The 15,598-nt window shown below is 27.7% G+C and overlaps 4 protein-coding genes across 6 annotated transcripts; 2 read left to right on the top strand and 2 right to left on the bottom strand.

Moving 5' to 3' along the window:
- Positions 1-292: 292 nt before the first annotated feature.
- On the top strand, positions 293-4,129 carry LOC132942702 (cyclin-dependent-like kinase 5). Of its 2 annotated transcripts, XR_009664307.1 has the most exons (8): positions 293-642; positions 709-797; positions 854-1,047; positions 1,107-1,194; positions 1,271-1,442; positions 1,503-1,672; positions 1,734-3,664; positions 3,817-4,129. XR_009664307.1 is itself a non-coding variant. In XM_061011321.1 (7 exons), the coding sequence occupies exons 1-7, from the start codon at positions 606-608 to the stop codon at positions 1,866-1,868; spliced, it is 885 nt and encodes a 294-aa protein (XP_060867304.1). In that variant the 5' UTR covers positions 293-605; the 3' UTR covers positions 1,869-4,129. The 2 variants fall into 2 exon arrangements, 1 of the variants encoding a protein (XP_060867304.1); XM_061011321.1 differs by having other exon boundaries at positions 1,734-4,129.
- Positions 4,130-4,133: 4 nt separating this feature from the next.
- On the bottom strand, positions 4,134-8,658 carry LOC132942699 (N-acetyltransferase ESCO2-like). 2 transcript variants are annotated; one of them, XM_061011316.1, is made up of 10 exons: positions 8,191-8,658; positions 7,636-8,101; positions 7,066-7,478; positions 6,747-6,991; positions 6,416-6,569; positions 6,156-6,293; positions 5,896-6,082; positions 5,668-5,835; positions 5,384-5,592; positions 4,134-4,538 (listed from the first exon to the last, which is right to left on the bottom strand). In XM_061011316.1, the coding sequence occupies exons 2-10, from the start codon at positions 8,092-8,094 to the stop codon at positions 4,409-4,411; spliced, it is 2,103 nt and encodes a 700-aa protein (XP_060867299.1). In that variant the 5' UTR covers positions 8,095-8,101; positions 8,191-8,658; the 3' UTR covers positions 4,134-4,408. The 2 variants fall into 2 exon arrangements, with proteins under 2 accessions (XP_060867299.1, XP_060867300.1); XM_061011317.1 differs by having other exon boundaries at positions 8,519-8,656.
- Positions 8,659-8,892: 234 nt separating this feature from the next.
- Positions 8,893-11,298, top strand: LOC132942700 (uncharacterized). Its single transcript, XM_061011318.1, has 6 exons — positions 8,893-9,174; positions 9,301-9,497; positions 9,578-9,687; positions 10,221-10,521; positions 10,661-10,971; positions 11,045-11,298. The coding sequence occupies exons 1-6, from the start codon at positions 9,078-9,080 to the stop codon at positions 11,247-11,249; spliced, it is 1,221 nt and encodes a 406-aa protein (XP_060867301.1). The 5' UTR covers positions 8,893-9,077; the 3' UTR covers positions 11,250-11,298.
- A 246-nt stretch (positions 11,299-11,544) lies between these two features.
- LOC132942701 (uncharacterized) lies at positions 11,545-15,335 on the bottom strand. Its single transcript, XM_061011320.1, has 7 exons — positions 15,180-15,335; positions 13,461-13,529; positions 13,211-13,279; positions 12,961-13,029; positions 12,582-12,893; positions 12,089-12,311; positions 11,545-11,703 (listed from the first exon to the last, which is right to left on the bottom strand). Exons 1-7 carry the CDS (start codon positions 15,244-15,246, stop codon positions 11,568-11,570), a joined length of 945 nt encoding a protein of 314 aa, XP_060867303.1. The 5' UTR covers positions 15,247-15,335; the 3' UTR covers positions 11,545-11,567.
- Positions 15,336-15,598: the final 263 nt, after the last annotated feature.

The following is a 15,598-nucleotide window of genomic DNA, read 5'->3' as shown; positions in this document are numbered from 1 at the left end:
ATAATTATGCGAGGAGTTGCATTGCGCTTGCGCAAATCGATCAACTAATTCGGTGACTCGTCGCTATATAGGCAACAATATCATACGCTGCAGCACATAGGATATGCACAGAATATATTAGTATATGATCCAAGATATAAGACCACTGAGATAGATAAGAATTATACGGAATACTGAATAGTGTATTTATCTGATAGATCAGATCTTCCTATTATTATGTACCATGACGTTAGTTTATAGGTATATGGTATAGACCCCTGAAATGATAAATACAATTTTTGTTATCCCCGATAAGCCATTATCAGCAACACCGATTCGTTTGTCTATTTGTGATTTGTTTATAATAAAAAATATAGATCTTTATTATTCTGTTTCTGTAATAGTTTAATGTTTACACTATCGAGTGCACCCACGTCTCACAGAAATACAAAATAGATATATGTAATCCATCCTGTGGTGCAGTACCACACACCATACAAATCGTAATATATAATATTATGCATAGGCTTTCTAGTCTTTAGTTATAATTGTATACATAAGATTAGGTTATTGATTAAGAAGATGAACCGCTTTTAAATTCACATTCGATATACTTCGTTAATAACATGCAAAAATACGAAAAGCTAGATAAGATCGGAGAGGGTAAGTCCATAAAAAGCGATTAGTACATTGGTATAAATGATGTACCTATTTGATCATCATTAACAGGCACTTACGGTACAGTGTTCAAAGCCAAAAACCGTGAAACTCTAGAGATCGTTGCATTGAAACGCGTGAGACTCGATGATGATGATGAGGTATATATTTAAAGAATTATAGTCATGTCTGTTTATAAAACAGAATATGTTTCTAGGGTGTTCCCTCGTCGGCTCTGCGTGAAATATGTTTGCTGAAGGAGTTGAAACACAAGAATATTGTACGACTTTATGATGTTCTTCATAGTGATAAAAAATTGGTACTCGTCTTTGAACACTGCGATCAAGACTTGAAAAAATATTTCGATAGTTTGAACGGAGAAATCGATCCTAATGTTGTGAAATCATTCATGTATTAAATAACAATCTTCTTATTAGATAAATGCAATTAAACAAAATGTATAATTTTAGGTACCAACTACTACGCGGATTAGCATTTTGCCATAGTCATAATGTCTTACATCGAGATCTTAAACCACAGAATCTTCTTATAAATAAGGTTACCAAATTAGAAGAATTTTCAAACAAAATATTTTATTCAGATGATCATTATTCTTTTTATTTTATTTTTATAGAACGGAGAATTGAAACTAGCCGATTTTGGTTTGGCTAGAGCGTTTGGAATACCAGTTAAATGTTACTCTGCAGAAGTTGTTACTTTATGGTACAGGCCTCCTGACGTTCTATTTGGTGCTAAACTTTACACGACGTCTATTGATATGTGGTCTGCTGGATGTATATTTGCTGGTATATTTATTTTCCCTTCAATATCCTTTCACAGAGTTTATTAAAGAGTACATTGTTTAGAGTTAGCCAATGCTGGAAGACCTTTATTTCCTGGTTCAGATGTAGATGATCAATTGAAACGGATATTTAAACTTTTGGGAACACCTACTGACGAGACATGGCCTAACATGACAACTCTGCCTGACTTCAAGCCAATGCCGATGTATCAGCCTAATATGACACTTGTACAGGTTGGTGGTTATAATAATATAAAAATGAAATTGAAGTTTAATATTTTAAATATTAATTCAGGTAGTACCCAAATCAACAACGAAAATGCGAGATTTATTACAAAGACTTCTGGTATGCAATCCATCGCATAGAATATCAGCAGAACAAGCAATGAGTCATATATACTTTGCAGACATAAATTTGTTACCAAAATAATCTAACATTGCTTTTTACTTTGACATTTTAAATGCCAAACAATAAACATAATTAAATGTGCAATACTGTGTTAACAGTAAAAATAAAAATGTATTTCCAGGCTGTCAATGTTATGAATCCAATTCAAGTATATAAATTGCCGTTAGGAATTACCTTTGTTAACTTCTTAAGCCATAGCTGGTTAGCTGGTTTTTACTCCAATCTATCCTTGACCTGTTCTCACCGGGTTTTGTTTTATAATTTTAATGTATTGAACAAAATATGTATTCTTAATAGTTAGGTTAGGTATTTTGTTTGATATATAAAAATTTTATCAACTCATTTATACTTAATTGATTTCTTATTTTTTAAGTATAATTTAATAGTTCTGTTTTTGATTAAATTAAATTTACCAATTTGTACATTTTAGATTAATACATTTTTTTTATATGTTACTATCAGCAATTATAATAATTTTGGAAAAAAATCACAGCAGTACTACAGTTCTGAGGATGCGCCGATTTTCAAACTTATTTGGAATAGAGTTTATTATATCAAATTTATTTATTGTAAAATAACTAGTATATATACTAGTGTATTCCTTTTCGGATCTCAATAGTATTAAAGTTTAATTTATTATTTTGTCATTTAAAAAAATCAATAGTAATTATTTTATGTAACACATTTAGTATGAACTAAAAAAATTATGTTAAAATTATTAAAATCATAATTACTGTTTTATCAATTTGTTGTTATATCATATATGGAAGTATATTTTATTTCTTTTACTTCTATAACTATTTAAAAAAATAATCTTCAAGTAATTTCAATATAATTTATCACTTAAATGTTAGGCATATATAACAACAAAAAAATGCAATGCAGTCTTTCCTTGATTAAATAAATATTTTAAATGTTTTATAAATAGCTCAAAATTATTATCATCGAACTCCTAAAATGTAATAAAGTCAGCTTAGATTTAAAAACCAGGGTGATTTAGGCAAATAAGAGAGACAGTTTGGTACCTGTGTATACATAATAGTAAAAAAACGGCTAAGTTCATTTAACTATTGTTCTAGAATTTTCTGAAAATCCCTGTTATAAGCATTATATTATTTTGTGTTTTTTAAAATCAAAATAATATCAACTAAATGAAACACAGCTATATTATAAAAAATGATACATATTATATTATATGACAAAATTATTAAAAATAAATATTATGTATAAGACAGAAATACATAAATATTACTATCCTAGTTAAGTAAATAAACTATAAAAATTGCTCACATTAAAACTATGCATATTTATTATATACAGTTCAAAAATTAATAATATACAATTAGATGAATCTGAATGTAGAAACTTAAATGTAACTTATTTGGTTCAAAAAGTTTAAAATAATAATAATTCAATACAATAAATTCTTAAGTATTTTAAAATTATCTTGATTATGAGGTGCATTAATGAACATTTATTTAATATTATAATTAGACAGTGGCGTAGCCCCCTAAGCCACCCCTATCCCTGTAATATTAAGAAAATTTAAAAATAATTTTAATGATCTATGATAGTTGCTCAAAAAGTCTTTAATTGTATTTATAATATTTGGCTGTTGATAGCTCATTTTCATGTTAAACCCTGCTGTTCAATTTTATGAAGAAGATTTACCAGGTTATCAAGATATAATTGAAGCGGAATTTAAATTATTGCAGTCCAAGTGGGAAACAGTTGAGTCAAAATTCAGACCTTTAAATGCAATCGAAACATTAACAAACTGTGACAGAAATGTTTCCAAACATGTATCAACTCCTAAAGTTAGTATGAGTTCTACATGTATCAACTGCTACTGCAGAAAGGAGTTTTTTTTCTTTGAGAAGACTAAAAACCTACCTCAGAAATTTAACTTCAGAGTCAAGATATGACAGACTCATTTAATTATCTATTCATAGAGACATTGACATTTCAGATGATCAAATATTGGATACATTTGTTAACGGCAGAAAGGCTCGAAGATTAAAATTGTCACTTTAAATTTTTGGTCATTTAATAAAAAAATTAATTTAAAATGTTAAAAAGTAATTAAATATTATAAATTATTTTTATTCATCATATTATATTCATGTTTATTAAGTAGTTCATGTTCTTTAATTATATAAGATTTTGATGTATTATATTATGTCCTATTAAAAAAAAAATTCATAACTATTTTTATTATTTTTTTTTCTACATGTTAAACTTATGGTAGAACCTAGGTAAACCACCAGTGTAAAAGTTGATTAGCCCCCCCCCCCCCCTCCAAAGAAAAATCCTGGCTACGCTACTGTAATTAGATAAGTAGAAAAATGGAATTTTAACTGTCATTAGTTATGAAAACATTAAACTAGTGTATTTGAAAAGAAGCTAATGATCTGCTAATTAAATAAGTTTCTACTGTTAAAAACTTGGTTAAACATAAATATTACAATTTTATAAAAATATCATATTTTAATACTAGGTGTTAACAATAAAAAAAAATAACAAATAATAAAAAAATAACTGTTGAGAATGAAAACTCATAATTACCACCCAGTATAGACAAAATAATCATTTTTGTTAGTGTATTTTTTAATGAATTGTTTTCCGGCACGCGTGGGTACTGTAAATGCTATTTCATGAAGTGTCAATATATGACCATACGCATAGTTTTTACTAAAAAAATTAATATTAGTATTAAATAATTAAACAACAAAAATTACTCTAGATTTTGTTTTTAACTTAAATCTATTATTGCAACTATCACATATATATATATAATTTTAAGACAATTTTGAAATCTACAGACAAATAATAAAAGTAGGTATTTCCTATAAAAATTTGCACAGTATAGCTATGCAAACAAACCTGCAACAAGCGGATACCTATTTTTTTTTCTTATAGTATTTTACATCAAATTTCCAAAATATCTGAATTAGAAGTATTAATTTAGATTTGAGACACACATGAATACATCTCTTTCATTAAATGGTCAATAATTTGTGGAAAAGCCACAGCAATTTATCTTCACATGGTAAATTCCAGATTTTTGAGAAGAAAATGCACATTTTAGGTAGTTGGTTTAATGGCTGTCATACATCACATTTATAATATGCTTAATGCTTTAAGTTGTGTTGGGTAGACCTACGTTTATATTATTTTATCTAGAAAATAACAAAATTGTCTTATGATAATATAACCCAGTGTTAAATTTTTTTTTATTTATTGATCTTAAGCTTCGGCAACTATGGCCATTAGCTGTAGTGTTAAATTGTGGTAGTCACTATAACATAATTGAGTTTATTGGAAAATCATGACATATACACTCTGTTCAAAATAAGATCGTACCTCGGCATCCAATTTGTGCGCATGGGTGTGGTTTTATTCATGAGCACTGAACTTTGTGGGGAGAGTGATTAACATTGCGTCTGACCATCAGGGATGAAAACTGGTCGCCACTGAGGTATGATCTTATTTTTAACAAGTAGTCATAATAACCGATAAGTGCCTAAAAATCTTACCGGAAACAGTCTAGAAGTTTTGAGGCAATTCCATTTTTACGACAGTCCAATTTAGTCCATATACGGTTAACACCGACTTTTACAGGATATGATTCTTCAGAAACAATTACCATGTCTTCTGTTTCAGTTTCCAGATTACGATAAGCCTCAGATATAAGTTCTACTACTAGGCATCCTATTACTTGTTTGTCTTTTATATACAAATAAACCTGAAATATTAAATCTCAACCTTATACAAATGATATTTATTGATGTAAAATAATCTATAAACAACCAAGAAATACCTTTTTAGTCGTAGGTAAAATAGAGTTTTGTGTGTTAAAGCCAAGTTCTACATCAACAAATGATATAACTTCTAAAGCTTTAGTGCATGCTATTTTAGGATCTGAGCCAGATATAACAACAATACGTTCATTAGTGTTCTGATAAAGAACTTTTTCATTTTTAAAGCTCTAAAATATAAATATTAATTTTAAATTATAAAAGAAAACAATTTATTTTAATCAACATACATTATACTTAAAGATATTCTTGGCTACATGGTATTTATCATGTTCTGCTTCATCTTCTGGTTCACCCCTTGAATAATAAAGACCACAATCTTGGCACAAAAAACCACCAAATTTCTTTTGACCTGCATCAATTTGATACTGAGTAGCATCAATAATTCTTTTTATTCTTCGTGCTGAAGGTTTTCCACTAAAGTTAATTATTTTAAAATTTAATTTTACAGATAATAATTAATAAGTTAAAAAAATGAATACACAATTACCATGCAACATGACTAGGTGAAGGTGTTTGTTTGGTAAAAATAGGGAATAACTTTGTTTGTGGTGATTCATTTAAAATTATAGAAGCATCTATTGATTCATCTAAGACCATATTATTAGATTCAAACGTACTTGACACACTAAAAAATAATTAAAAATTTAATTTAATGGTTTGCATAGATAAATGTCACCTACCTTACATGATATAACCTAAATTGTATAAAAAAAATTGTAATTTAATTATAATTACTTATTGACTTACTCTTTGTGTGATGAATAAGCTGAATGATAATTTCCATCGACAGCATAAGTATCTCTAATCAAATCTGGCATTTGACTTCTGAAAATGATAGGGTTGTGGCTTTGTACATCTGACTTCAAACGTTTTGAATCTAGCCCTTTAAATGAATCTTCATCTAAACAATAATTTATAATTATCAAAATTAATTTAGAATTAGATATAAATGTTAAAATTGAATACTGTAAAAAAATTATTTCAAATTGCATACACATCTCTATTAAGTAGTTTAATATTCTGATGAATGTATTCAATTAAAATTAAAGTTTTTTATTTATTATAAATAATTTAATACCATCCCGATCTTCATGATTTCTTTTTGTAGAATTTGATGTAAGACCAGGGTAACGTACAGCTGTAGAATCGTCATCGTCATCTTCATCATCCAACAATTCTATTAATTCATTAACTTCTTGTCCAATTTGTTCGATTGCACCATCATCAAGTATTTCAGTGTTATTAAAATCAGATGGATCAACAGTGCTCATCCTATTTTCTTCGCCCCAGTTTACAACTTTAAAGTTAAAGCTATTATCTTTTCTGCAAGAAAAATTAAAAATAGAACTACCTATTTTGATTTAATATATAATATTACGTAAGAAGTATATCCTTACTTGTTTGGTGTATCGTTATAAATTACTTTTGATTTGAAAAATTTTCTATTATCAGAATCCTCAATATTTATACGTTCGGGTTTTTCCTGTTTAATATATTCTGTCCAGACGTTTTTTGAAGAAGATGGTTTAGAAAAATCGAAACTGTTTTTCTTAACTACTTCATTGTTTTCAATTAAATCATGTTTTTCTTCACATAATTCAGTTTCGATGAATAGTTTTTTAGTTGTAGTTTTCTTTTTAAATGGCAATGTAACACCAGGAAACAAAATTATCTTGGATTTTGATTCTTGATTGGTTGATCTTGGTCTTTTCTTACTCGTTGATTTTTTATCTTTAAACAGCTTAGATTTTACCTTTGGATTACAATTTAAGCGAGTAAATCTTTTCACACGAAGATCTTCTAATGATATCTATCAATAAACAAGTACACAAATGATTAAAGATTGGTTTGTGAATAATTAAATAATGCAATTATTAATATTGTGCAAAATTTGTAATTAAAACATAAACAATAGTAAATAATGCATGTACCTATTCAATTATTAGCAATTTATTTAAATTTCTTACTTGATTTCTTCCATAAAAGGATAACGTTTTTACTCCTGATACAGTCTTATTATCTAAACTAAAGCTTTTCTTTGAAGGAGTTTTAGCAGCTTTGTTAGTCTCTGATTCAAACGGTGTTGTGTTAACATTTTTAATTTGTCTAGAATTTGGAGTTTCCTCGATAACAATTGTTGCTGAACATTTATGTCCATTCTTTGATCCTGACATAAGTCTTTCAAATTGATCACTCATAGTGGGACTTAATTCAGTGATTGGAGTGCGATTCATGTTAAATGATGAATCTGGAGTATCAAGTCCAGGATCATACACTTCAGGAGATGATTGTAAAGGAGTTATGTCATGGCTGTCTTCATCCCAGTTATCCACTGGGAATAATTCACGTTTTCGATTTATTAAAAACGGCGACGGTTCTTTATTACGTAACCGAAGAGACTTGCGAGGTGTTGTAAAGGCAGACATCCTTATCCTAAAACAATATGAATAATAAATAGGTATTATACTATCGTGTTATACATAACTAAGAATTTTATTAGCTATGTTTAGAGACAAACTTACACGAGGATAAGACCAATAGGTCAATTTAATGATTATTATTTATAACTATAGTAGTAACAACTAACAATAGACTGAGACACTGAGTTACTCATGATATAAACAACAAGGTATGATCGTAACTTTTTGTCGGTCAAATCCTTCGGTAGGGACGTCACGTAGCGTAGTGTATAGTTATAATAATTTAATGACAATAATATTATGATAATATGGGTAAATAAGTAAAGTTTATTGTGGACTTGAATCAAATCTGGACTGAGTGGACTTTGCGATCATACTATGTTGTTCTTCTTTTATGAAGTCACTGGAGAGTGAACGCCAAAAAGTATACCTGATTAGCTAAAAGTGTGAAACCACTGAAACCAAATACTTTAAATTTACATCTAAACGGTAAAGGTTTAAATTATTTGCAGAAACTTTAAAAAATTATAAGTTATAACGAGCGTCGCGAGTCGTGACGCGGGACTGGTGTAGTGCCGTAGTGGTGTAGTTGTTTTTGACGTTCGTTAGTCGTTAGTCGTTACATTGTTGTTTTGGAGGGAAAACATCCAATCAATATGTCCGTGTTTTGGGACTGTATTTCATCTAGAAATTCGCTAGACTAAACCGGTTCATTTAAATGGTTTATTAAAATGATCCAGGTTTATAATCGGTGTGTAAACTGTTTGAAAGCGATTTATTGAGAAATTCGCTCTTTAGATCGGTTTGCCCCCACTCTTAAAATTTATTTTCTTATCACATAATATTTAATATGAATTGTTTCCCGCGCTTTTCGTAAAATTAAATAATTTGATTATTATAATATTATAATAAAATTACTTTTCATTTGCGTTTTTTAAATTTCTACAATCCTAGTATCCTACTTAGTCATTTAAAAAGCTCAAATAAATATGGATAGAAATAACAGACTAAAGTTATTCAATGATTTCATTGTAAGTAAAAATCACATTTCGAATTTTGTAGTGCAAGGATGTCCTATTCGTGAAAGTAAGTGCTGATGATAATATGCTATTATTTAAATAACTTCATAACTAATTTGCATATATAACTATGCGTCTATGCTGTAAAATATGTTTACTAATGATATTTTATTTATAAATACCGTCTAATTAGATGTATTAGTTTATTTTAACAACTTTACATCTAATGATACTCCACTGGAAGAAGATATGATAGTTTTGACTAATGCAGAGAATGAGCACAACCATATGAATAAAATTAAAATTGAGGGTTTTGCAGAGTTGTTGATACCTAAATTTACTAATAAAGAGTTCAAGTCTCATTTTCGTTTAGACAGAAGCAGTATTAAGGCATATCTCTTATTACATTTACATATTATTATCTACTGCTTATGCTCAAGACTAAAATAAATGTAATATATTTACTATAGGTTGTGATGACATTCATTGGTCCTATTTTGTCTCAAAAATCTGTAAAAATAAATGTCGAAAAACAGATACTTATATTTATATGGTTTATGGCAAATTGTGAAACACATCGGTTAGAATATTCCTAAATTCTAATAAATAATAATAATTTTTTATTAAGGCTGTGAAATTTAATATATATACAGACCAATTATAATTATAATTTTAGATACTGAGTTGAGCAAAGAATGTATTATTTTTACAATGATATGGTTTTTTTTCAAACAATTATTTGTGGGTTTGTCATCTCTTTTTGTGAAGTCAAAATGCTTCAATTTGGCTACATGTTTTCTAGTAGAAGAGTGTATCTAGTTGGTACTTTGAGAGGTCAATATAAATTTCCAGTAGTTTTTAAGTTTATATTTTATAAATTAGAATAAATAAATTAATGAATACAGTTAGAAATTACATAAAGAAGCAAACATTTATTTGTTATTGATAAATTATAGAAATTACTTTTTATAAACCATTAGCCAAAAACTAGATACCTACTTATATGTATACTTAATAAATTATATTCACAGCTTTAATGATAAATGCTAATTTATAAAAATTATATTTTCTCAGCCTTAGGATTTATTTAGATAAAATTAATGTGCATTTCAGACAAATTGGTAATCGCTTTAACATAGCAGAGAGTACAAGCCATGATATTATAACAAATTGTTTATTGGCTATGAATGATGTAGCGGGTAAGATTATTGTATGGCCAACAGGAGAAGCTGCATTAGAAAACATCCAGAAATTTAATTCTTTAAGAGGATTAAACTCATTTCCCAATGTATTTGGCTGTATTGATGGGTGCCATATAAATACATTATTTCCTTGGGAAAAACGAACTAAAATGCCAAAGTTGGATAGAAATATGTTTTGCAACAGAAAACAAGTTCCATCTGTTGTACTGCAAGTTAGTATTCCAGGCACTGTTATAATATCTGTATTAATCATTCATTTTAACTTTTAGTCAAATTTTTTTACAAATCTTCTCATTGACATATTAACTAATTAATAAGCTATGAATCTTCTAGTTATTAAATTTATTTTAGGGAATCGTTGACGCTGAGATGAAATTTATAGATGTGTTTGCTGGTTGGCCAGGGCGGTTTCATGATGCCCGCATTTTCCGTTGCAGTATAATTGGTCAAACAATCATAAATAATCCATCATCAATCCTCCCTAATTCTTGCTATATTCTTGGTGATGGTGCCTATCCACTCGCTGAAGGCCTCATGATACCGTATAAAGATAATGGTAACCTAAGTTCGAAACAAAAAAATTTTAACCATAAGCTGAGTAGCTCAAGAGTTTTAATTGAGCAGGCATTTGGCAAATTGATCGGCAGATTTCGAAAAATTAAGTGTGTAAATGTATTTTTATATACTAGGTATTAAAATTTTTCTAATGTTTTACTTATTTTGATTAAATATTAGACACATGGACTTCTACAAAAAAAATTTTTGTGGGAAAGTTATAACTGCTGCATGCTGCTTGCATAATATATGCATATCAAACAATGATACATTTGATGCTGCTGTACCTATTCAAGCCGAACTTAACTTACAGGAAATAAGAAATGAAGATATTAGCGGCACAACCAAAAGAAATCTAATTTGTGATACATTAAGCATGAATTAGAAACAAAATAATGAAGTTTAAAACAGTGTTATTATAGTAAATATTTTATTTTACTTTTAATATTAATTAATAACCACATAATATTATAATCTTGCATTAGTGTGAATATTTTGAATATAATAATATAGAAATTTAGTCACTTATAACACAAATTTAGTTTTTCTTTAAAGTGATTATATAACATTATAACAATTAGGAACATATTAGTAATACAATCAAATTTGAAATGTAAATAACAAAATAAAATATAGAAATTGGCCCCTCTTTCCTTTACTATTTAACAAGCTTTGTAATATTGAAGCAAATTAAAAAAAATCATTATGTATTGGTGTCATACATCTTATTGAAAAGATCTATCTTTTGAAGTTCAATTTTATTTGCATCATCCAATTTTTTTAGAAGTTCAGCCTGAGTCTTCAACATCATTTCATCTCTTTTTTCTAACTTGTCAAGACTAAAAGTGAAAAGTGTATTTATTATTAATCAAAATTAATCAAAGTCCTTAGTCACCCTAATATCTCTCTGTCAAACCAATATTTTTATGTATGGTTTCATCAAACATAATCTATAAAAAAAATTTGAAGGCTTAAATGTCAGAGTTGTTATATATAAGTATTAAAATTTACTCTAAGAAGTTGAATTTTCAAATAGATCACTGTTGAAAAACTACACTAAAAAGTAATTGTTAGCTGCACAGTTATTACTATTATATATTAAGTGAATGAAACCTATGCAACCTACTGTATAATAAATTACACAAAGCATCAAATGATAGGAAGTGTAGAAGAAAAGCAATTTTTAAAAACTTAATAAGACAAAATAAATTGCATTTTTTTAACCGGATGTTTAGTTGATTTGCGTTATTGTTGGTTGCTTCTAGTTGATCATTTCTCAATTTTTCAAATTTGCTAAACCAAGTAGGTATTTTTTCATGATGATTTTGCTTTAATAAAGATTTTGGTGTTGCTGTATAAGAAGGGTAAGTTATAGGTGATATTGTATTTTCTAACTCTGGTGTTTCTATGGAACTATTGATGTCTTTTGACGATTCATGTAACAAATCTACAAATTTGTGAATACAAAAAAATATATTAAAATAGTTATACAAGGATATAATATATATACATATAGACATTATACATAATATATTATATAAACAATTTAAATGTATTTATGTATACTTATGTCTATACTTTTCTACTCAACAGTTATAAATAGAGAATGTATAAATTGTAACTTACAATTACATAAAAGAAATATAGGTCCCTAGTTAATTTAATACAATAATTTGTAAGCCCCACAGCCCACATACGGAATAATATTAAAATTTACTTTTTGGTGGAGAAATTGTTTGTCTGGCCATTGGTGATATGGCATTTTCTATTGATGTATAATACTGCCATTTTATTCCACCACTCCCAGACTTTTTAGACGCATCCCTCACTTGTCGAAAACGAGTTAATAATCTTCGCCATTTTTCGTCGCATTGCTTAGGGCTAACATTAATATTTTTAGCTTTCATTTCTTTTGAAATCACATCCCACAGCTCAAATTTCTTTCCCTTTTTTTTTATCTTATCGAATTTTTCATTGCAAGCTCCTCTTAGAGATATTAATAACTTGGTAGCAATTGATGACCATGAACCTAAAAGTAAACACATTTATATCAAGTCAAAACATGAATTGTAAATACAGTATTTAATTATATTTACTTGAATCTTTAGTTTCATTATGTTGTTTACCAGCAGCATCTATACAAAATTCACCATCGTTTTCCAATACTAAAATCAAAAATGAGAGTTCATTGGCATGTTATTTATTGTATTAACACATACAAAATATCTCTGAATGCACCAAAATTAGTGTTAGGAGGGGTAAGTGAAACACCAAAACCTAAATTCAACTTTATATCCTTTTCAAGACTTATATTTTTAAAGAAATACAGTATTTAATTATAATTACTTGAATCTGTGGTTTCATTATGTTGTTCATCAGTAGCATCTATATAAAATTCAACATCGTTTTCCAATACTAAAATCAAAAATGAAAGTTCATTGACATGTTATATAAAGTATTAACACATACAAAACATCTCTGAATGCACCAAAATTAGTGTTAGAAGGGGTAAGTGAAACACCAAAACCTAAATTCAACTTTATATCCTTTCCAAGACTTATATTTTTAAAGAAATACAGTATTTAATTATAATTACTTGAATCTGTGGTTTCATTATGTTGCTCATCATCAGCATTTATACCAAATTCACCATCATTTTCCAATACTAAAATCAAAAATGAGAGTTCATTGCCCATTGGCATGTTATAATATATTGTATTAACTATCAACACAATATATAAAATATCTTTGAATGCACCAAAATTAGTGTTATGTCATGGGCATATATTTCTATATTCAACTATACATAAAGCATAATGAGGCAAGAGTATCATTAATCATTATATATAATACCTAAACATTTAACTCTTTTTTCAAAACTAAAACCCCTTTAATAGATTCTTCAAAATAAACAATTGAAACAAGTTTTCATTTATTTATTTATTTATTTATTGATATAAACGCCTTTGTAGGCTCAAGTACAATTTAGAGAATAGATTAATAATACAAAGATATGAACATAATTAATATTAATCAGTACAATTTTAAATAATAAAGATATAATAACACAGATTAATTTAAACAATACATAAGGGAAGATATTTACAACATATTAAAGAGACCAAGCTTACAAACTATAAATTTCCAGTAAAAAATATGTCTACATTTCTCAGCTCATTACATTCATAATAGTAAAATAAAAGTAAAACTTAATGTAAACAGGAAAGTGTAAGTAATACAGAAAAATATTGATTATTAGTATGTACATATGCCAATCTGAAGACTCTATTATTTTAAAATAATATAGGTAGGTAGGTAAAGCAAAAGAACAATCATAGAAGTTATGAAAACGCACTTGTTTTTTTTTTTTTTGGGGGGGGGGGGGGGGGGGTGGGGAAATCACCATTAAACGTATTAGGTACCAAACAAATAAAAATTTTAACATAATACACAACCAAAACGAAAACAGACTTGAATAATTTATAGTAGTACTTACCAATTACCAGAAACCAGAAATTATTCGTACAAATATACACATTTCATTTTTGATGAAATTTTCAAATTTCTTACACCTTATTACAAAAAATAGTAAAATATACTGAGGATTTTCAAATCAAGAGTGTTTTTAAATGAGTTTTACAAAATGTCCATTTAAAATAGTTAGTTCCAAACAATATCTAATCTACTATAGCTTTCAATTATCTTAAGTATATTTTATTACACAATGACGCACTTGCCCCTATACTAAACCCAAAGCTGGGCACTAACTAGTTAGAAAGTTACTAAAAAAGTAACTTTCTAACTTAACTACTTAGCTTTGTAACTTAACTAGTTGAATTTAATGTATACAATAATCTAATATAACTCGTTAAATTTTTCATTCATCACTAATAGTTCAAGTTGGTCTACCTGTCCAACATTTCTACTTAATAATTAGTTTATGTACTTAATACATTACATTTGTCAAAATGGTTTTTTAAATTTATATTTTGAACTATAAAAAAAACGAATTTCTAACTTCTTACCCTTACTTAATTTACTATTTTCACCAAACTAACTTCCATCCAACTAAGTTATAAATTTGGTAAATTTCAGAAACTAACTTGTATTCTAACTTAGTTACTTTTTATATTAAAGTAACTTAACGTTAACTAGTTGCAAAAGGTGCATTGTCCAGCTTTGACTAAACCTAAAGGCTAAAGAATTCTTAACCATCCCATTAAGTTAGCTCATCATAAGAGTTAACTTGATAATATGATTATATTTGCTAGGCCCATTGCCCCATTATTAATTTCAGTTAAGCTTAAGACATTACCTTGTATGTAGTTATCCATCTGGTCTTCATCATCGATTTCGGTATTCCAATTCCAAACAGAAGCCATATTTTATAAATGAATTTTATAAATGTTAACTTTTTAAAAATTATTTATTTTATCTTGTATAGGTAATAACTAATATTAAATAATATTAAATATTATATAAAAATAATTCTATTTATATACTATATAATATGATAAAAATATAAATTATTAAGTGATAGCCAGACAGCTGTGATAATAGAATAATTAAGGGGAGTTATTAAAAATTAGGAGGGGACGAATCGGGACCGGTGTTTTTAAACCACCTCGTTGTGGTGGTCTAAGAAAAAGTAAACCGGTGCTTCTTATTTTAAATCGGTTTAGTTTAGCGAATTTCTTAAAACTAAACCACTTTACATTTTGAGGGGAAATTTAA

This window comes from Metopolophium dirhodum, chromosome 4, assembly GCF_019925205.1.
Source record: "Metopolophium dirhodum isolate CAU chromosome 4, ASM1992520v1, whole genome shotgun sequence".
NCBI classification, from domain to species: Eukaryota; Metazoa; Arthropoda; class Insecta; order Hemiptera; family Aphididae; genus Metopolophium; species Metopolophium dirhodum.
This window is presented reverse-complemented; position numbering and strand designations above follow the sequence as displayed.

Bases quoted from the DNA above. Each gene is read 5' to 3' on its own strand.
- LOC132942702 (XM_061011321.1), top strand. From the start codon at position 606: ATGCAAAAATACGAAAAGCTAGATAAGATCGGAGAGG. The intron at 1,195-1,270 runs GTTACCAAATTA...TTATTTTTATAG, and splicing joins AGAATCTTCTTATAAATAAG to AACGGAGAATTGAAACTAGC. The intron at 1,443-1,502 runs GTATATTTATTT...TACATTGTTTAG, and splicing joins TGCTGGATGTATATTTGCTG to AGTTAGCCAATGCTGGAAGA.
- LOC132942699 (XM_061011316.1), bottom strand. From the start codon at position 8,094: ATGTCTGCCTTTACAACACCTCGCAAGTCTCTTCGGTTACGTAATAAA. The intron at 6,570-6,746 runs GTATTAAATTAT...ATTATTGTTTAG, and splicing joins AAATCATGAAGATCGGGATG to ATGAAGATTCATTTAAAGGG. The intron at 5,836-5,895 runs GTATGTTGATTA...TTTATATTTTAG, and splicing joins AGAATATCTTTAAGTATAAT to AGCTTTAAAAATGAAAAAGT.
- LOC132942700 (XM_061011318.1), top strand. From the start codon at position 9,078: ATGGATAGAAATAACAGACTAAAGTTATTCAATGATTTCATTGTAAGT. The intron at 9,175-9,300 runs GTAAGTGCTGAT...CCGTCTAATTAG, and splicing joins AGGATGTCCTATTCGTGAAA to ATGTATTAGTTTATTTTAAC. The intron at 10,522-10,660 runs GTTAGTATTCCA...AATTTATTTTAG, and splicing joins TTCCATCTGTTGTACTGCAA to GGAATCGTTGACGCTGAGAT.
- LOC132942701 (XM_061011320.1), bottom strand. From the start codon at position 15,246: ATGGCTTCTGTTTGGAATTGGAATACCGAAATCGATGATGAAGACCAG. The intron at 13,030-13,210 runs GTAATTATAATT...TTTTGATTTTAG, and splicing joins TAATGAAACCACAGATTCAA to TATTGGAAAACGATGGTGAA. The intron at 12,894-12,960 runs GTAAATATAATT...GTTTACTTTTAG, and splicing joins TAATGAAACTAAAGATTCAA to GTTCATGGTCATCAATTGCT.